General features: G+C 43.1%; 1 protein-coding gene across 1 annotated transcript in view; it reads right to left on the bottom strand.

Moving 5' to 3' along the window:
- Window positions 1–21,384, bottom strand: part of Tacr1 (tachykinin receptor 1) — a 167,744-nt gene extending 146,360 nt beyond the window's left edge. The window contains exon 1 of the mRNA XM_059256735.1: window positions 20,996–21,384. Coding sequence (XP_059112718.1) covers window positions 20,996–21,384 — 389 coding nt within the window. The remainder of the gene's footprint in view (window positions 1–20,995) is intronic.
- Window positions 21,385–21,937: the final 553 nt, after the last annotated feature.

Below are 21,937 nucleotides of genomic sequence, written 5' to 3'. Positions count from 1 at the left end.
GGTGCTATGGAGCAGGTGGGGGTCTGGCTGTTTGGAGCAGGTCATTAGGGGTGGGTCTTTGAAGGTTTGGATCTGTTCTGGTTACAGCTCCCCTCCACTTTCTGCTTGTGTTGATGTGAGGAGTTTTCACCTTGCTGTCTCTAACACACTGAATGGAAACCTCTGAAACCTGGAGCCAAAATCGATCTTCCTCCCTCACATGGTTTTATCTGGTGTCACCGTCACGGCCATGTAAAAAGTCGCTGAATAAACATTTGATTAGTATCAGTGGCTCCCACTCAAATGTGAGGGCTTGGCTTGTGGGCAGAAACTCTTGAATCTTACTAACTTGTATTCTTGGGATCAGGGTGTGTATTTCATAGTTTGGACAAACATTGAGATCCAGGGTTGGGGCTGTGGCTCGAGGCTTAAGGCACTTGCTTTGCAAGCATGTGGTGCAGAATTCAGATGCATAGGAAACACATGAGTGCCTATCATTCCAGCCTCAGAAGCTTGACGCAGCCTCTGGTTTTGATGAAGAGACCCTGCTTCAATGCATAAGGTGGAAAAGGGATGGAAGACGATTCCCATCGTCAACCTCAGGCTTCCACATGCACACACACATATGTAAGTACACCCCCACATGTGTGCCCACACACATGCATACATGCACACACATGTGCATACCACATGTATCCATGAAAAATGGAAAAGAAATAAACAAATATGGAGATCAACATTTGCATAGTGTAGATATTAGGAGGCCAGAATAACCAACCACCTCTTCAAAAGCAAACCAATGACGAAAGTACCAGACTTCATCTGTCAATAACACGTTGGAAGAAAATACCCTACATGTTACAATGATTTTTTTAAAGACACACCTAAGGCTTATTTATATTTCTTATTCAACAATATCTGATTGTTTGCATTATTCATATTGTTTACGGGAAAAGAGAGCCGCAAAAAATAAAACCTAATGCGTTAATGTTAAAAAAAAAAAACCAAACAACTCTGTAATCCATATTTCCCTCCACCCCTCTACATGTTATTATTATGATCTGAAATAGGCAGTTATATTAATCACAGGCTTGTGAAAGCTCTTACAAAAGGCACACCAAAGCTGAAAAGGCCGTGCTGTTCTACTTTGCTTTGTATCATGGATTTGGTTAAAATCTATGTCTGCTCCTGAGAAAGCTTCTCTCCCAGGATGTGGCAGACAAAAGTAGCACCTGGGGTTAAGCTCCCTCCCTCACAGAAGAGCAGTAATGTTACAGAAACTCTGATGAACAACTCACTGCTTCTGCCCCAGTGAGGATGGCTTCTGAGGTGATCCTGATGGGCAGGGAGTGTGTGGTGTGAGGTGAGGCGCCATGCCAAGCTTACACCAAAGTCTGCAAGAGGATGAGGTTCTCAGACTTGGCTCCCCTCGGCATTCCGAGTCAATAACTTACTGTGTTATTTTCTTTTCTCTCTGCTTCACTTGAAGACTCAGAAAAGCCCACGCGGTTGTGCATCATAAATAAACAAGAAAAGAAGGAAGTGATATTATTTAAGAAATTATTGGGTGAGAAGCTTTTTACTGAAGTTCATTTTATTTTACCTAACAGAATCAACTCTAGGAAGAATTCATTTCACTTATTCATAGCCCCAGCAGTGAAATTTGAAAAGACAACATTAAAAAAAAGGAATGCCTGCCAGTTGTACTTCACTACAAAGATGTCCAAGCATAAATAAAAAATTAATGAGCAGAGTTAGCAGTGTGCTCAAATAACAAAGCCTCAGACCAAACAGCATTTGTTATAGGAATGCTAAAACAGTTGAGAAGTAAGAAATTAGGCAACAGAAAAAAAAGGGGGAGGTAGATGCCCATAAGACAAATGGTAAATGAAATATCAGGATCTGCACTCAGAAACACAGAAAGACAAGTAATTAAAAATGATAACAAATCTTTTAAAAGGTGGGTGAGCTGGAGAGACAGTTCAGAGGTTAAGAGTATGTACTGCTCTTTCAGAGGACCTGAATTTGGATCTCAGCACTCACATGGGGCCGCTCAGGACAACCTGTAACACTAGCTCCAGGGGAATCTGATGCCCTCTTCTGGTCTCTATGAGCAACTGCAAACAAACACACACACACACACACATACACACACACACACACACACACACATGCTGTGGGATGTTCTGTATGTTAAATGTGTTGCTCTGATTGGTTAATAAACAAAACACTGATTGGCCAGTAGCCAGGCAGGAAGTATAGGTGGGACAAGGAGAGAGGAGATTTCTGGGAAGTGGAAGGCTGAGGCAGAGAGTAGCTGCCAGCTGCTGCCATGACAAGTGAGATGTAAGGTACCGGTAAGCCATGAGCCATGTGGCAACTTACAGACTAATAGAAATGGGTTAATTTAAGATATGAGAACAGTTAGCAAGAAGCCTGTCATGGCCATACAGTCTGTAAGCAATAAAAGTCTCTGTGTGTTTATTTGGTTGGGTCTGAGCAGCTGCAGGACTGGCGGGTGAGAGAGATTTGTCCTGACTGTGGGCAAGGCAAGACCAGGAAAATTCTAGCTACACACACACACACACACACACACACACACACACACACATCACACACACACATCACACACACACACACAATTAAAAATAATAAAAATAAATTCTTAAACACCAAGATCTCATGAAATCTCTTAGTAAACTGGGAGTGAAATTTTATCATTAAAAAATATCTATCAGAAACCAACAGAGACAGGGATTTTAAGAGAAACATTCTGGTAACAGATAAGAAAAAGATGCTAACACTGGCCAGTTTTAATTAATATTTCTCTGAAAGAGCTAGTAAATAAAGGTATAAAGGACATAGCAAATAAAAAAAATAAAAGACTGGTGACTGTAAACTATCACAATCTTAGGGAGACTTGGGGAAAATCAGTAGCACTCTAGCTAAAGCACAGTACTTATTTCCTTACAGGGCTGTTAAGTATTGTAGGATCACTAGCTTTCTAATAGACTAGCAATAATCCATTAGAAAAAAGTAGGAAAATTGTTGAATTGCATTTAGCAACCAAAACTGTTAAATGTATATATGAAATATTCATAATTTATAAACATGATATAAATAATCTATTTTTAAAGATGTTTCTTTCTTCTATATGTATAAGTGTTTGCATGTATTTATGTGCACCACATATGTGCAGTGGCCATGGGAGGCCAGAAGAGGGTGCTGAGGGCCCTGGAATTGGCGTTACATTAGTCCTGGGAACCAAACTCACATCATCTGCAAGAGCAGCCAGAGCTCTTGCACACTGAGGCATCTTTCCAGACCCTGAGTATATGAAAATTTTAAGGAAATGCACACTCTCCATATGAAGAAACCTATAAAGATAATGCACTACATTTGTACCTTGAAAAGCACCTGATGTGCTAACAGTCTCCTCCAGAGGTACTCTGCAAATGTACCGAGTCTAATGCATTTCAAGGAAAATTCCACTTGGGCTTTTAAGCAGGAATATTTTATTCATTCATTATTAAGATAAAAAATTTAGTAAGTGTACAAAGAAATAGGTTTCACTGTATTGTGATGTTTTCATACATACATATCATTAACCACTCCTCCATCTGTCTCTTTTCCATTTTGCTACTCCCCCTGTGTCTCCTAACCCTGTCTGCTTTCTTGATATACATATTCCATTACCTTCTCTGCCATTTCCCCACTTAGACCTTTTCTTCCCTGTCACAACCTCAACAAGGGTGTTTAAAATAAACCCAGAGTCTATAGGAAGGATAAATGCATGTGTCATGTGAATTTAGCATAGATAGACATACTGTATGTTCTTTTCCACATGTGAAAACTGAAAATGAGAACTCACTTGAAAGCAGAATACTGATTACTAGGGACTGGGCAGAGTGCAGAGGAGAGGATGGAAGGAGTGTAGCTGAATGTGGTCAATGCATCATGTATCCACACGTGGAAACATCACATGAAATTCCATTAATATGCATAATTAATATGTGTTAACAAAACAGTTTGCTTAATTAAAAATATAGATCACCCAAAGATGAGCAAAATTCAAGGTAGGACAAAGGTAATATCTCAAATAAGTATGGAAATAATCATTCAATGACTCTATAGCATTTTGGAAAAGAGGTAAGCTGAATTAAATTACTTATGGGTAGAAAACTGAAGACCTTTGGAACCATAGCATGAAATTATTTATGCACATTTATTTACTTTTAGATCAAGGAAGGTTTTCCTAAGCATGACACAAAAGAGAGAAACACTTTTTTTAAAGGCAAATGTCATAATTGTATAACCACTTTATTTAGAGTGATCATTAAAGAAGAAATTTAAAATGAAATAGGAAACACGGGACTTTTTGCATGGTATGAAAGTTAAAGGGTAGATCCTTAATCTAGAATGGGTTCTTTAAAAAAGAAGATTTTAAAATTGGCTATGTAACTGAGGAAAATAAAAGTAATACATTTATAAAAAGATAATTATCCATAAGAAGTGAATTTTACATGTGAAGATGTTTTGTCTGAATGTATGTCCGTGTGCCTCATGTATGCAGTCCCCATGGAGGTGAGAACAGGGTATTGGACCTCCTGAAAATGGAGTTTAGCATCCAGTGGGTGCTGGGAACTGAACCTGGGTCCTCTGCAGGAACAGCTAGTACTCTTAACATTTGAACATGTCTTCAGTCCTAAACAACATTTTAAATATTTGCTATTGGGAAAAAAAAAGACACAGGCCATGTTTAGAAAATAGGTAAAGCAACACTCCTGTGTGCTGTATATAAACAGTCTCCTTCAAGCTGCTGCTCAGTTGTTTAGATATTCCTAATTTACTTTGATTTAGCTGAACAAAGCATAAGTCTGAAACATTCTGAACAGACTTTTCTCTGAAGAATTTATCCCGATAGTCATGTGCACGTGCAAGTTCAGTGAAAACATTGACAAGTTGTATATTGTGTCAAAGAACTAAAAACACCATTAAATTAAGGATAAAAAAAATCATTTAAATGGTGGTATTTTCCAAACATCCAACATAATTTTGTGGAAAATACTTATTGCATGAAATATTTTTTATGTTACTTTGTGTCATGGTTCATCTTTCTCCATCTTTTCTCCAAATCAACTTGATTGGATTTGGAGTCACCTAGGAGACACACCTCTGGGAATGTCTGTGAGAGTGTTTCTAGAGAGGTTTAACTGAAGCAAGATGACCCATATTCAATGAGGGGGCAGCACCCCGTATGCTGGGGTACCAGATTGAATAAAAAAAGGAAAATGGAGAAAATGAGCTGAGTACTAGAATTCATCTCTCTCTGCTTTCTGACTACAGACAAAATGTGACCAACTGCCTCATGCTCCTGTTGTCTGCCACTCCTTCCTGATCATGATGGACCATGCCTTCAGACTCAGAGCCAAAAGAAACCCTTTCTCCCTTAAGTGCCTTTGCCAGGTATTTTGTGACATCAGTGAGAACAGTAACTGATATATTATGTGAAATTAAAAAGTTAAAAATATATACTGGATGACTGCTATAGTTTGGATCCTGAAGGTCTCCTAAAGGCCTGTCTATTAAAGCTTTGGTCACCAGCCTGTGGTCTTACTGGGAAGGGGTGGAAGCTTCAAGAGATGGGGGCCTAGTGGGAGGAAATGAGATCACAGGAAGTGTGCGTTGAAGGGCATATTAGGACTGCACACACCTACCCACTGCCTTGAAGACCACAGGCTTCTTCTACGTTGTGCTCCTGCTGGGATGTTCTGTGTGAGCCTGTAGTGACAGCCTCAAGGCAAGCGGGGCATGTGACCATGGAGTGACTGATGCCTCTGATGCCATGAGCCAACACTAACCTTTTCTCTTATTAAGTTGGTTATCACCAATGTTTTGCCATGGTAATGGAAAACTGGCTAAGACAAGGGCTCTAAATATGGAAACGATCCCACGCGTAGAAAAACTGCTTTGGAATGAAATTTCTAAGGATTGGTGATGGAGGCACTTGGACTCACAGAAGGTTTGGTTTGCTTTTGTTTCGCTGCATACTATAGTTGTTGGTAAGTTGCCAATTCTTTTGAATACATCTTTTGAAAAATCTGTGATTTTTATGGCATAAAACAGGTACATCAAGAGAGACCAGGAAGAAATTTGAAGTTTTGCAGATGTTGTTAAAGAATGAGCTACTTTTTTTTTTCCTTAGAAAAAGTAGCTTATGTTCATACCTCGATAATGAACAGCCTCCAAGAATCTTTTCGGCATTCTTATGGGCTCATTTGCTTAATGAGAACACCAGTAATTTGATTTTTTATATTGCTGTGTAAATGTTTTGTACATAACAGCTTTTGTTTTTTTACCTGCTCTATCTCTGTTTTTCAGTCACTGACATTTATTGAATCTGTGCTGTTTTCTCGAAGCAGAGGAAGGGCTAGGAGGGAGGACAAGGAGTGTTTTGTTTAGGGAGAGACAGAAAGGAAAAGAAGGAAGATGCAGACAAATGGGGAGGAAGAGGAGAGAGAAGGGGAAAAGACAAACCCTGGCAGAGAGCCCAGCTCTCGGAAAACTGGCCTCACCCCAGGACTCGTGAGCAGCACGCTCCACTGATGAAGGTGCAGGAGAGCTGAAGAATTAACTCTGCTCTCCCAGCAGGACTGCGCCACTCATCTTAATCCCAATCCACTGGATCCTGGGGGCTGTGTGGAACTGTGGTCCAAAGTGTCTGTCTATCTGTTCCCTCCCCGCCCCACCTCTCCCTGCCCTCTGTCTATCTCTGTTTCTATTTCTTTAAGGTTTATTTATGTGTATGAGTGTTTTCCTGCACATAGGTATATGCACCATACGTGTGAAGTGTCCAGTGAGGCTAGAAGAAGGCACTGGATGAGGTGCCCTGTGCTGGGAACAGAACCCATGTCCTCTGCAGGGGCAGTAAGTGCTCTTAACTGCTGAACCATGTTGCCAGTCCAAAAGTTTCTTCTTAATGATAGCATTCTTCCGGGTTAGAAGTATGGCCACTTTTTTTTTTTTTTTTTTTCCTTCGAGACAGGGTTTCTCTGTGTAGCTTTGCGCCTTTCCTGGAACTCACTTGGTAGCCCAGGCTGGCCTCAAACTCACAGAGATCCGCCTGGCTCTGCCTCCCGAGTGCTGGGATTAAAGGCGTGCACCACCACCGCCCGGCTATATGGCCACTTCTTAATGGTGACTTTCTTCTAGGTTAGAGCCATGGCCAAGACCCTTAGTGACTCACAAAGATGGAAGGAGAGGAAGAGAAGGCAAGTTCAACCTCATTTGATATCTAAATTCAGAGCTCCTTGGCACTCAGGGTGGAGAGAACTCTGATGGAGACAGGAAGCCTTTTAGTAGCAATCTGGGCTCACAGCAACAAGTCCCCAGTCTTCTCCTTGGTGTAGTATGCCGCACCGTTCCATTAGAAAGCAGCTCCAGATACCTCTGTACTATCTGGATTCTGTTACTGTCTACACTGCACACTGCTCTAATGGCTCGGCTTAGCTATGTTGATTCTCTACCTCCTCAATGATTCTCAGGGTGGGTTGGTCAGAGTTCTCTAGAGGGTCAGAACCCACAGGATGGATACATTATGAATAGAATTTATTAAGTCAGCTTATGTAGAAACAGTAACAACAGCTATCTCACACCTGAGAGGCTGAGAGCCAAGGGTTGCTCAGTGTTTGAAGTGGGTCCCTCAGCAGTCAGGATAGCAGCCCCATGTTGCCTGTCTCATCATGGGAAGTCTGACAACCCAGAAGTTGCTCAGTCCATAAGGTTGAGGGCTTCAGTAGTCCCAACCAGGCACCAAGGACCTAAGAGTTTCCTGGAGATCCGCTGATCCTTAGTCAGTGATTGAAGCCTGGAAACGCCGGTTCTCATACCAGCAAAGGAATCATCATCATCATCATCATCATCATCATCATCATCATCGTCAGCAGCAGCAGCAGCAGCAGCAACAGCAGGGTAAACTAACTCAGAGGCAAGAAGAGGCCAAGGAATCAAAATCTGCCACATTTCTCCTGGGCTGCTGCCAGAAGGTGCCACCCACATTTGGGGATCGGTTTCCCCACATCTGTGAAGGCAACCAGGGACAATTCTGTAGGTGAGGCTCCCTACTCAGGTGACTAATTTGAGTCATTAAAGCCAGCCATCACACCAGGCCACTGAAAACCCAAGAACATTCTAGTTTTGCTGACACTCCAGTTGGATCTTGGCCTTCTGATTTCCAGATCCTCGCCACTCCACAGGGGAAGAGGAAAGCATTTGGGGAACAAATGTAAAGGGTGGCTCCAGGGAGGATTAGGCTGTGAGGTTTTGTAGTCATCTCCTGGTACCTCTTTAAAGAGCTGGGGTCCTCTGCTATGCTAATTAGCCGCATTTCACACCGTTCAAAGAATAGGTAATGATCGAGAACACGTTCCTGCCTTGAAGTACAGATGAGACCTTCTGAGTAGAAAAAGGTCCCCATGAACTCCGCCTCGGTGTTCTTTTAACAGCTGCGTGTCTCTTGGTTCAATTTAACTTGCTAAATCAGTCTGAGGCTGCGGGGAGAATGGAGCAGCAGTTTGAGACCATGGATTTGTGAAGTGGGACCCAGGAGCATCTCAAAGCTGACTTGAGCTGGTGGTAGGGGCAGTGACAGGATTGCTCCAGGAAGACAAGGGCACTGTCTCTGCCTTTGCAGTGTGTCTAGCATTTTAGACCACCATGCCTCACCTGTGACTGACTCCCAGCTCCTCAGCATCCCAGGTGGGGGGAGAAAATAATTAGGGAAACCATCCTAAATGATGACTCCAGACGTTTGGCCCACAAGGTATCTCTTTGGATATCCCAGTCCAGTTACTACACTGACTAATTATAGTCACACTCACAGCTGCTTCTGTTTGAAATTCTAGTTCCATCTGTATCTCTGGGACTATTTAGAAGAGTATTTAAGTAGGGTTTCCTTTTGTTTAACGGATTTCAGAATCAGACAAATCCTCTTATGAAAACATATTAATTAATCAAGAGGTCACTCCTCCAGAGTAAAATAAAATTATCAAATCATACAAGGTGAGTATTTAAGTTTGTGCTCCCAATCCCCTCCCATGCTACTAATGTGCATATTAAGCTTTTAAAGATGTATGTCTAAGTTATATTTTATGATAGACAGAGCAGAGAGGAGGCTACCCTGACTATTCCGTGGCCTCCTACATGAACTTATACAGTGGTGGAGTAGCAAAGGAGGACACTCAGGTGCTGGAGTTGAACAAATAAATGTATTTGTCTAAAATCCAAGGCAGTGAGGAGAAAGGGAAGAGGAGGATCCCAGCATTTCCAGAGTTACAAGAAAGTCTTCAACTCATTGATCTGATGAAATACTGCCACAAGAACTAGTAGTTGATTCTGGGTGGTTTCCAGGTTCCAGAAAGGAAGTCTCTCAAGAGGAAAGGGCACTGCTGTTTCTGCATCAGAGGGGCATGCCAAGAGTGTCTGTGGTGACTTTATTTACTTGTGTGTGTTTGTTCATGTGAGTGTAAGTGTCCACGCAAGTGTCTGTGCAGGTGTAGGTGTGTGTGCTTGGAGGCGAGAGGACAACTTTGGCTGTCATTCCTCAGGTGCTGCCCACCTTGATGGTTGAGACAGGGTCTCTCACTTGTCTGGAGTTGGTCACGGAGCCTACCATGATTGGCTAGTAAGCCCTAGGGATCTGCCTGACTCCTCTGCCTCCCCAGTGCTGGGATTGCAAGTGCACAACACTGTATCTGGGCTTTTCTTTATTTTGGAGAGGTATACCATAGCTCCCATAATTCAATTCTGGCTGAAATATATATATATATATATATATATATATGTATGTATGTACATATATGTGCATATATGAAATATATAGGGAGAAATACATATTTCAACAATTTTATATATATATATATTTATATATATATATCATGTTTAATGGTTATTCTTGGTTTTCAACTTGACTACATCTGGCTGGATACAACTATGTGGGGGGATTTTTCTTAATTAAATAATTCAAAGTTTAAAGGCCCACCCTAAATCTGAGTTTGTTTGTTTTTTTTGGTTTTTCGAGACAGGGTTTCTCTGTGTAGCTTTGCGCCTTTCCTGGAACTCACTTGGTAGCCCAGGCTGGCCTCGAACTCACAGAGATCCGCCTGGCTCTGCCTCCCGAGTGCTGGGATTAAAGGCGTGCGCCACCACCGCCCGGCTTTAAATCTGAGTTTTTTGAGGTGGAAGATCCACCTTAAATTTGGAACACACCTTCTGCTAGCAGCCTATCTAAAGGTCATGGAAGAAGGAAGTTTTAGCTCTTGCTGGCAAGTTCATTCCTTTACTGGCATTAGAGAGTACTTCTTCACAATTCTGGTGTATACTGAGGACTAGCTGAGACATCCAGCCTTGTGGACTGAACGACTACTGGATTGTTGGACTTTGGTAAACTAGCTGGACCACAGCCTGTTTGCATATAAAGGATATATGTAGTATGTATGTATATGTGTATATTAATTCTATCAGTTCTGGCCACGATGCACTTTGCACTACCTCTGTACTCTGTTGACAAGAAGCTCATCACCAGAAGTGGCCCCCCAACTTGGAACGCCAGAATGGGGAGCCAGAATAAACTCCCGTTCTGTATGTAGCACACCGTTACTGACAACAGAGAAGGACTGACCCCCATAAGGTAAAAGAAGAGAAGGACTGAGGGAAGGAAGAGGAAGAAGTGTTACCCAGAGTGGGTAGGGCATGGTTTCACATGATCCCATCCATCCTTGATAAAATGCTAAGGTAAAACTTGGGAAAGATTAAAATTTGAAGGGAGCCAAGGGAGCAGAGGACATGGTTTCTCAGAACTTTAAAATAATTCCAGTGGAAAAGTGTAGGCAAATCTTAGGGGTACTGGGTAAGCAGATCTCTGCTGGGAAAGGGGCTCAGATCTGGGGTGCATCTCTGGGCAAGACTCCATATGGAACCCTCAGATTCACACCTCTGACTCAGCCCCTGATTTCAGGACCTCAGAGGCCTCCTGCAAAGGACAGCTTGGGAAGCTGGGAAGGCATTAAATAGAAAACAGAGGGGCTGTGGATGTGGTTCAGTCAGTAAAGAGCTTAATGGACAAGCTTAATGATCCGAGTTAAGATGCCCACATATAAAAGTAGGCACAGTGGTGTAACTAAAATCTCAGCCCAGTGGGCATGATCTCTGGAGCTCACTGGCAAACCAGTCTTGCTGAATTGATGAGCTCCAGGTTCAAGGAGAGATACTGTCTCAAAAAACTAAGGTAGACAACTGAAGAAGATGTATCTAAAGTCTACAGGTGCACATGTGCACACAGAAGCACACACACACACACACACACACACACACACATACACACACACGCATACATACAAATGAAATAGACAACAAAAAATAGCCATGTTGTGTAAGGAACGTGTGTGTGTGCACGCGCACGTGTGTAAGGAAGTGAGTTTTGTGGTGGTCATAAGTTGCTGTGTGTGATTTTCTTTGAATCTGTGGAAATGAGAACCTAACATATAGGAGCATTTTATTTATGAGATTTGTAATTTTAATTGCCGTGTTCAGGAGGATTAACAAATGTATTTTGTATTTGATATTTAGATGCATGCTTGCTGAATTTGTAAGTTTAATTCTTAGGCAGTTGGAGTGCTTTAAGAGAATGCTAACTTGGGGGAGTTTTGAGGTATTTGGCTTATATGATCTATGCTAAGTCCTGAGAAGAACTTTGTCCCTAACACTTATAAATCCTCCTGTTAGAGATTTGATGGTTTTAAGAAAAACCAGATGTATTAAATGTGTGATTATCGCTTGGAATGTTTAGGAAGAACTTAATTAGTCAAGCTTATAAGTGGTGCTTAGATTTTAAAGATTGCATTTTGATTTGCTATATTTGAGAGAGCTGTGACTAACTGAAAATATGTAAAAAAAAAAAAAAAAAAAAAACCTTGATGAGTTCAGAAGTGGTCTTGAGATGCTTCGGGGTGGGGCCCCATCTCACATATAAGAGCTCCCTGAGCTTTAGTCAAAGGTCAGGAGACAGTGATGCTTAATGGAGTCGTTTCCTGATATGTAGGAAGTGCTGAGGGCCAAATAAACACTGTAGTTGGGCTGAGTTTGAAGCCAATGAAAACTCATACAGAGGCCAGAATCCATGCAAGGAACGAAAAGCACTCTCCTTGAGAAGGTGGTGCTGGGAGCCATTAAGGATTGGCAGGAGGCATGTCCCACCTGCAGCCCCCAGGCATCACGCATCTATCGATAGCTGCGACTGTGGACCCAACACAGAACCATAAACTTACTGAAAACCTTATGAATTTAAAAAAAAAAAAAAACAAACAAAACCTCAATTTGGTGGTTCTTAAACAGGAATCTGGCAGAAGACAATGTCATTTTACAGTGCCAGAAGGTTGAGCGCGCACGGTTAATGCATGGTATGGAAGAAAGCTTTTAGTGTCTCTGCAGCGTGGGCTGTAATTATGCAGATGATGGACTTTGAGCGGAGTGTGTACGACTCCATGGGTGGCAGTGGTGCCAAAAAGCATTTAGCCAGAGACAAATCAGGCTGACCTTAAACTGTAATCTCATCGGGGAAAGACGCTTCACCTTAGTGTTATTATACCTGGTGTGCAAGGAACCAAGGGGAGGCTGAGACAGAAATGGGGGTGTCTAATGGAGACAGGGTAAGTCAGGGTTTATTAGAGGTCAGGATGCTAATTACCACTAATGGGGTCTCAATGGGTGTCAGTCAATGATCTGAGACATTTTCATACCTTTTACTCTCTCTTTGTGATACTATCCTATGATGTTAGGTTCTTTAAGATATATTTTTATTATTTTTTATTTCTGTGTATGTGCATGTCTGTGTATGGATTTGCATACATGAGTACCATGCCCACAGAGGTCAGAAGATCATGTCAGAGTCCCTGGAGCTGGAATTAAAGGTGGTTATGAGCCACTGAACATGGTGACTGGGAACTGAGCTCTGGGCCTCTGGAAGAGCAGCAAGGGCTCTTAACTGCCGAGTAATCTTCTCTCCAGCCTGGGGTTAGTTTTTATTGGGTGCGTTTTATCAGCCAGTAAAGCTCAGCTAAATCGAGCGTCTTGATGATGTTTGCATAGCTGGGTCATGGAAGAACCAGTGCTGGAACCTGTTGCCTGAGCTCTCTCATACTGAGCACAGCTGGCTCAGTGTGAAAAAAGTGTGCGTTCTGAGAATCAAACCCAGTCCTGATGCTTGCCATGCCAACTCCCCATCATAGATCCAATTCTTAAAGCAGCTCATGTGCTACAGTGAACTCATGCTGAGGTTGAGACCTTGAGGTCACAGTTGAAGTCCCTCTCCTTTCCCTGGGGTTTCTCCTCCGGGAGACTCTCCTCTACCGCTCCCTCTGAAGTACAATTGCAGTCTTTCCTGTGGGGGCATGAGAGGGTCATGCACTCTGTCTCCTATCCCATAGCATTCATGGGTCACTCTGTGCTGGAGTGTTCCCATGTCTGAGTGCTAGACATTGAGGTAAACACTGTTTCCAAAGCCACATAGCCAGCCCTGGACTAGGCACTTAGCTGCTGTGGGCAGGGCTTGGAGGACTGGATGGAGGGTAGTTTCTGTAGGTATTGATTCAGAAGGAGGATAAAAGTAGAGATGGGGAAAAACCTATGGGTTTGATAATAGACTAGAGAAGATAATTGACTATACAATCCCAGTGTGCCTGGAGAGATTGGGGGTGTGGTAGCAACGACCAACACATTTCCAACTATAGGTCTACTCCTGTAACAGTGTATATCGGGATCATCGGGGAATGATGAGGACCCCATAGGGACTGCCAAGTGGTATGAGGAAGAGATAGGTGTAAGTTAGGACTTGTAGGTATTTTAGAATGAAGAATCCTTGATGAAAAGTGTTGTGTGCTGCCAGATAGCTCCATATAGCAGACACTTAGCAGTGCTTTTCTTTTGTTCAACATAGAACATTTTATACATGCTTTAGGATGTAATACTCATACACTGAGCTTGGTTTTCAGATCTTCTAGTGTGTAGAGGGAGGCACAGTCAGTTTATCTATACTGAATACAGTTTAATGAATTCTTACTTTGTGCTGGGTAAGTGCTGGGAACAGGAACCATATAGGGCACCCTTGTTTGCATGGAGCTTGCAGCCAAGTGAACAGGGAGGAGTGTTAGAAAGTAGCACATTATAGACAGTTCCAGTGCTATTGGATAAAGGCTATGGAACGGGTAATGACATCTCATTTAGAACAGCAGGTCAAAGTCAGTTTCTAAGTGTTCTGAGCTGAGGATATGAGTCCTATAGCACATAGTGTTGGACAGGGTCATGTCAACAGGATGGATGCTTCATTCTGGTCACCTTCTTCTAAGGATCCCATCAACAAATAAGAATAAAGAAAACGGAAAGATGAAAGAGTCATGGGCAGTGAGTGAGGAAGCCCCAGGAAGGATATACTGTAAAGGTTGACACAGAGAAGGGACTTAGACCAATAGAAGCTACCCCAACCCAGATAGGCAGATTTCAGTTACATGCAGGGAAAGGATTTATAATGATGCAACAATCAAATTGAGCCAATTAGCAAACAGAAGAAAACATTTAAGATGTGTTGGAAACTCTGGCACTCCCCCTGTCTGAAAGGTTGTGAGGTTGAATTTATTTGGAGGTAGAAAATTGTAAAGAGGGCATCTGGTGCACCTGATGCACCTGCTGCATCTGCTGCAACTGTTGTATCTGCTTCATTTGGTATTTAGAGAAGCCTTACAGCCTCTGCTTTCAATGGCAGCTTTCCTTAGCCATCATCCAAAAAACCACCAGGGTATTGGTGTGTGAGCCCGTGGCATGCATAGACACACAGAAGCAATGTCCATGGTCTTCAGGCTCTGAGAAGATGGAGAGTTGGTGGACAATGATAAAAGATGCTGCACCTAATTGCCTTGGCTAGGTAGGCAAAGCATCCTACTGGCAGCAGGAAGGCTGGATGAGACAATGAATTGGAAAGCATACAGAAACAAGACATCACTATCAATTTTATTAACAAGAAATCTGCCTAGTTTCCAAGTAACAAATATTAATAAATCATTATGAGCATTTCCAATCCTGTGTCCTTGAACTTAATTAAGATACAAAGCTACATGTTCTTTTCCCTGCAGCCCACTCCTCTTCTGCCTCCTTCCCCTCCTTCCCCTCCTTCCCTTGGAGCCAGTAAACTTTTCCCACATTCCCAAGGGTGTGCTTTGCTTTGTTTTCAGCCTCCCATCTCCAGTGTGGTATTGGTCACACTCGATTCTCTACCTCTCTGTTGATCCCTGAAGACTGAGTGAACAGGGGCAAAGACACCAAGGTCACGGTGCCTCAACATCTGGGGGCAAAAGCCGAGGTTAGTGCTTCAACATCTGGCACAGAGCAGATGCTCAATGATGATTCGGTGGGTGGATAACTGAGGAGGAGCTCATTCACTCCCCATGTTGCCACGCTGTCCACAGCCTGTGGATGCTGTCTCTCTGCACGTCACTGGTGCTCTCTAACTTCAAAGCCCAGTGTTCTCTATGGCCTTGACTATAATGAACACAGTCCAACACCCACCGGTTGCTTTTCTTAACCTTTGTCCTGATGTCTCTTCTACCTCTCCATCTGCTTTTTCTCATCCTTGTGCCTAGTAGGACATTCCTGTGACTCTCAAGCCTTTCTTGGGACATGCCTATCCAAGCAGAAGAGGTGTTTTCTACTTCTAGGTAGCCAGATGGCCACCACCTCTGTGTGCAGAAAACTCCCCAATCTGTGTTTTGATCCCTGACTCGTTTCTAACCCATTCCTCAATACTTGCTTATCTGGTCTTCCAGCTCATCAATGCGTCTTCACATCAAACGCCCAAATAGACTGAATGCATTCTCTTCCTACTGACCCTTCTAGTCACCCACCCTACATTTGTATGTGAACATAAATCCATTCATTCATTACATCTGTCCTCCTCCAACAAATAAGTTTGAGCGAGCTCAATGCTTTTGCCGTGCGGTTTCCTCCACCCAGAATAACCCCCTCTATACATGTGGACATAGACACATAAGTAACCCCTTTCTCAGATGGTGTCGCCACCTTATGCAGCCCTCCTTGAACCGTCGTGACACTAGAGAGTCCCAGAAGTTGGGAGAACATGTGACAGAGCGTAATGGGGCTGCCCCAGAAAGGAGATAAGCACTGAACCATTCTTTAAAGACAGGATTTCTCTGTGCAGCCCTGGCCATCCTCATGCCACCTAGAGGTAATCCCATTGGGCTATTTCATTTCACTCAAAACACAACAGTCCAGAACCAGTCTGAACAGCAACCGATGCATAGCTTTTATCTCACCGAAGTCACACCTGCCTCTCTCTGGGAGAGAAGCCATTGCTTCTCACAGCCTCCTGGTTCCTGATCCACTTCCCTGTTTGGCTTAGGTTCTGGGGTCTAGCTGCTTGCTCACTCCTTAGAGTCCACTGATAAAATGCTCATTATCACCAGTCCCTGTAAACTGAAGTCCCACCTCTCAACAGCCCTCATTTTGGAAAGCCAGGAAACATCACACACACACAGACACACAGACACACACACACACACACACACACATGCATGCATACACACACACACACACACACACACACACACACACACCTGTACCTTTTACACCTAACAAGATGTTTAAATTTTAAGTGTGATGCAGGCAAAATTCCTTATGCTTGTTGAAGGTTAGCTGGAGAAAGCTGAACTCACTCAGCTTTGTTTGCCTCAAAAATCTAAGCACTGCCTCCATAAAATGGGTGTTTCGGTACTGGAGAGAGGGCTCACTGGTTAAGAGCACCTGTTGCTCTTGTAGAGAGGAGCTGGGTTTAGTTGCCAGCACCCACTTGGCAGTTTACAACTATTTGTAATTTCGCTTTCCAGGGATCCAATGCCCTGTGCTGAGCCCCTCGGCACCAGGCATTTATACTCAGGCAAAACATCCATACCCATAGAAGAAGACAAAAATAAATCTTTCTAAAAATGCTCCTTCTAGAGGAGAGGCCCTCCCTCTGCCCCCACCTCCATTTACAGAGTGACTGCAGGGAGCACTGAATTAATGCTGCAGTCTGCAATTGAAGCTTTATTTCTCTTTATATATTTTGGTCCTAAGAAGAAATTTGGCAAATTTTAGAAGGATAGCTTAACCAAACCACTTGAAAGAGTTTCTTCTCAGGAAAGAGAGGCACTCTCGAAGATTTAGGTCAAGGGGCCTGCAAGATGGCACAGCTCGGGGAGGTCCTTGCTACCAAGTCTGAGATTTATCTCTGGGACCCACGTGATAGAAGGAGAGAACCAGACTCTTGCAGATTGTCCTCTGACCTCCACACACGTCATGACAAACAAATATCTCCTCTGCATACAATATGCAAGTGTAAGATATTTATGTCTAAGACACTAATTTTCAAAGTTATTAGAATAATGGAAAATTATTGTAGTCTTGTAATATAACGCATCTACTAAGTGTTTCATTTTTTTTTTTTTACAGTCCTAGGGATTGAACCCAGGACTCTATGTGTGCTGGGTGAGTGTCTTACCAATGAGCTACGTGCCAGGAATCTTATTTTTAAAATATTTCATGACACGGAATGTCCCCATGCAATGATATCAGGAAACAACAGTGACTGCATCAAAAGCCTTGGAAAAGAAAATCCAGAAAGTCAAAAAAGCCACCTATTAACAGGTTTTGTTATGATCTAAAATTTACTCCTCAACGCATAAATGGAGGTGTACAACACAGCCAGAAAAGTAACTGTGAGCCAGCGTGGTGGGATTTTCAGCTGGCTAACTATCAGTAACGGGATCTTCAGGTGCTACGTATATTCTCTTTACAATACTATGTCTCTTTCCAAATGTCCTTCTAGGGATGTTTTACTTATCAGTTCATGTAACTGTTCCATCAACAGGTAGTGAGTTATCAAACCTTCTCTTTTGTGCTACAGAGATTCAAAGGAACCAGCTAGCACAATGTACTCCTTGCTCTGCCCAGAGTCTATAATCCTTTAAAAATACAGTGGAATAGCTTTTTATCAGATGGTTCATTTGATTCTGTAACTGTACTTCCAGGAATCTTTTCTAGTTTAAAAAATATAAAACAAAATTATATGGAAATGTTCACGAAAGCATTGGTAAGAATGGCAAAAATGTCTAGAATTGCTTACCTGCACAACAGTGGGGAAATGGTTAAATAAGACATTGTTTACACAATGCAATACCATGAAGACATTGAATATATTTCTGAAGATATTAAACTTTTATTGTTTGACAGTTGCATACATTTATAAAATGGATTTAGTTATGTTCCCCCCACCCTCCTCTCTCTTACCTCCCTCTCTCCATGAGGACCCTTCTCCTCAGCTCCCCACCCCCCTTATGCCTTCCTTTTGTATGTGACCTACTGCGTTTAATTAGAATCTCCTGCCCGAAGAAGGTAAGTTATTAATGTTTCCTGTTAATATCAATGGAAAATGTGAGTTACAGAAACAAAGAATGTGACCTCCATGGGGTAGTTAATACTCATAAATGAGAATTTCAAATGTTAACAGGTGTTATTTGGGATGGTGAGGTAACAGTTTTAATTTTTTGTGTCTATGCTCTTTCTATTTCCAAAATCTTCTGCAATAAGTAAGATTTGATTTTATAGCCAGGAAAAAAAAACCCATGCTGTCATTTTTTAAGATTTGGTTCAGAAGTTCTCTGTTAATAATTCAAGGGACATTAAAATATTTAGCATCTCTTGTAAGCATTTCTTGTAACTGCATATCCGTGTTGGTGGAAGGAGTGTGTGGTGATATATTGTGAGTGAGCACTCCCTCAGAGACAACTTACTACCCCTTTCTTTCTGCAGTGTTCTTGGGGGAGAAAATGGGCATTCATGCCAAAGACCCCCTCATCAGGTGCTCCTGAAGCTGAGCAAGGACAGGAACATGTCCTTGGGAGACATAAATGGCTCACAAACCTGGGTCCTAACTCTAACTTCAAGTGTAACCCAGAGCATGTCTCTGTTAGCACCCCCGAGCCACATCTGCACATAGCAAACACCTGGCTTTTCTTGTGCTCTGGCATCTGAGGTCCTTAGAGCCACTGGGCAGTTGTCCCACTGCGTTAAGGTTCAGTCATGATTTATAAAGGTAAACAACTGGGGGGCTGAAATCTGGCTTTCTGCAACAATCTATTGTGAAGACCCCAACTCTGATTCCCTATTTTAATCTCCTAAGTTCCCTAGAAAAAGCAGGTTGTGGAACATGTTCCTGTGCAAGTTAGGGAGAATAAAAGAGGGTGTCTGCTGGTGCTCCTTCAGCTGTCCAGTGCTCAGGCTCACACCAATGGACAGGTCTCCCTGAAGCTCAGGCAAGGCCCCATTGCAGTGAAAAAAAAAATCAACTCAGCTCTAATTCATGGGAGAATGAGTAAACATGCATGTATGGAACAGAAACGTCACGTTTCACTGTACTAATATACCTAGCTACACACCATGCTGGGGGTTATTCGGTTAAGGAATCTTCTATGAGTTAAACAAATATGTCAACACAGAAATATTTACAGGCACACCTCATTTCAGCAAAATCAGTATCTGAGAGCTTGCACAGTCCAAATGACAAGCTTGTAAAATAGTTCCTTCACTAGCACTTTGAATAATTGTTTTACATCCTGCATTTAAAGTACAAATTGATCCACACAACATGTTTTGTCTAAGACACATCGTGAGGAACTTATAAACAACTGTTGTATGCCACTGTCAAGATAGGATTGGAGATTTTTCTTGGCTTTTAAAAGTATTCACTCACCACAGACACCAAACTACAAATAATATATGGTCTTCATATAAAAGAGGGTTGTAATTTGGGTTATTTTTTCCTTGATGTTTTTACCTAATATTTTCCTTAAATTTCTCACATTCATTTATCTCAACAGTAACAGCAAAACAATCCACTTTCAGGTCCCTGCGGCACTTGTTAAACACACTTTTACATCTCAGTAAACACTGGGTAACCCTGTTTATATAAACCATACACGAAAGACCTGGGACACTCAGGGAAAAGTCAATACCAATAAATCCATGCTGTAGTCACCAATTTCCCATCATGACACCTGAGGAGCCCTTCATTCCAGAGTACTAGCCCCTGTGTTTGAAAGAGCCAAGCTTTGTAATTCCAATAGGCGTCTGAAACCCTAATCTGAGGGCTGGAGGAGACTAGTTTTCAATTATTTCTAACAAGCACGTTTCTCTGTGGCTATACGGGCTGAAACACATTGACCTTTCATAGAAAAAGAAATTGAGAATCCCCCTGGGCAAGCTTCCTGGACCCCTGCCTGGGGAAGCCCTGGAAAGGAACCTGCTTCTCCATTCTGAGGAGGAGGCAAAATCAGAGTCTGAAGTGTTTCGATACTGCAGTCAAATGGTTTTCCGCTCTCATGTAACACTGGAGAGTTGAAGTGGGAATGGAAAGTTCCTGAATCTTCAGGGGAAAAAAATGAAAAAAAAAAAAAATGAGGAGTTTGCTGAGGTATGCTTAAAACACAAAGCCACAACAGAGTGCAACACAGTGACAGATCCAGAGTTCACGATGCCCTGGGCAGAGCCTAGGTCTCTGGCTAAGCCCTTGATATCCCACATCCAGGCACTAAAGTAAAGGAGAGAAAGAATGTATGGGAAAGAGTAAGTAGTTACAGAGACTGGGGGAGGGGGTTTGGTGGATGGATGCAGAAAGGGACGCTAAGTAAAGGAAATGGAAGTATTGAATTGAGAGGAAGAGAGGCTGGTGAGGAGTGGGAAAAAATGATGAGGAAGAAAATGGGCTCCTATGATCAAAGGGACCCAGCAGGCAGGCAGGCAGGCAGGCAGAGCCCCAGGGCCTGGATGCACAGTCTGGTTCTCAGACCACACCTCCAGCCCCAGACCTCCTTAGTAAAGTCGCGGCACTCTGGGTGCTTTCTCAGTTCTACAGACTCACCTGTCGAAGGCCACAGCAGTCATGGAGTAGATGCTGGCGAAGACAGCAGCAATGGGAAAGAAGTTGTGAAACTTGCAGTAGAAGAGACCATAGTACCACTCGTTGTGGACGGCGTAGGTGAAGTTCACCACCGTATTGAATGCAGCCATGGAGGCCTCAGCAAAAGCCAGGTTCACCAGGAAATAATTGGTCACTGTCCTCATTCTCTTATGGGCCAAAATGATCCACATCACCACCACATTGCCCACCACGGAGGTCACCACGATGACCGTGTAGGCAACAGCCCAAAGGACAATTTGCCAGGCAGGCTGCACGAACTGGTTGGACTCAGAAGTGTTGGTGGAGATGTTGGGGAAGAGGTCTGCGTCCACGGGAAGTACATTATCCATATTGGAGCAAGGCAGCAAAGCCCTGGCTTCTTTACAGGCACACACACACACACACACACACACACACACACACACACACCACGCACCCCTCTTTGCTGCAGAACCTTGTTGCAGTCCCCTGAGGCTTCAGGTCCTGCCACACAGAAGATGGGAAGTTTCCTGGGCAGAACTCAGTCGTTGTTAGCAGGAGACTTGCTCAGAGGAGCAATGCTTCTCCTGTGTATGCTCTTTGCCTGGCCCTGGTGTCTCTAAATTCCTCCACTTTCAAGCTAGGCTCTCGTTTGCCTTAAAACACTTGTACTCCTTACAGTTCTAGACGGCAAGACAACCCGGTCTTTCTGCACCTGCTGCTGCTGCTAGCAACTCCCACTAACATGCGTGTGGCGGCGGGAAAGGCAAAGCTGGGTGCTGCGTGAGGGCTGGAGGGGGAAGAAGGGCCGCTCTCAGCTCTGCTCGCAAAAGTTCTGGTCCTCCGGCCGGATTCTGGGGTCCGCATCCAGCGGGTGAGTTCCCTTTTGCTTCTCTCCTCTGCTGCCGCCCGCAGCAGCTTCTC

The sequence above is a fragment of the Peromyscus eremicus genome, chromosome 3 (genome assembly GCF_949786415.1).
Source record: "Peromyscus eremicus chromosome 3, PerEre_H2_v1, whole genome shotgun sequence".
Classification (NCBI taxonomy): Eukaryota; Metazoa; Chordata; class Mammalia; order Rodentia; family Cricetidae; genus Peromyscus; species Peromyscus eremicus.
Note: the sequence above shows the minus strand (reverse complement) of the source record. Positions and strands in the feature narration are given on the sequence as shown.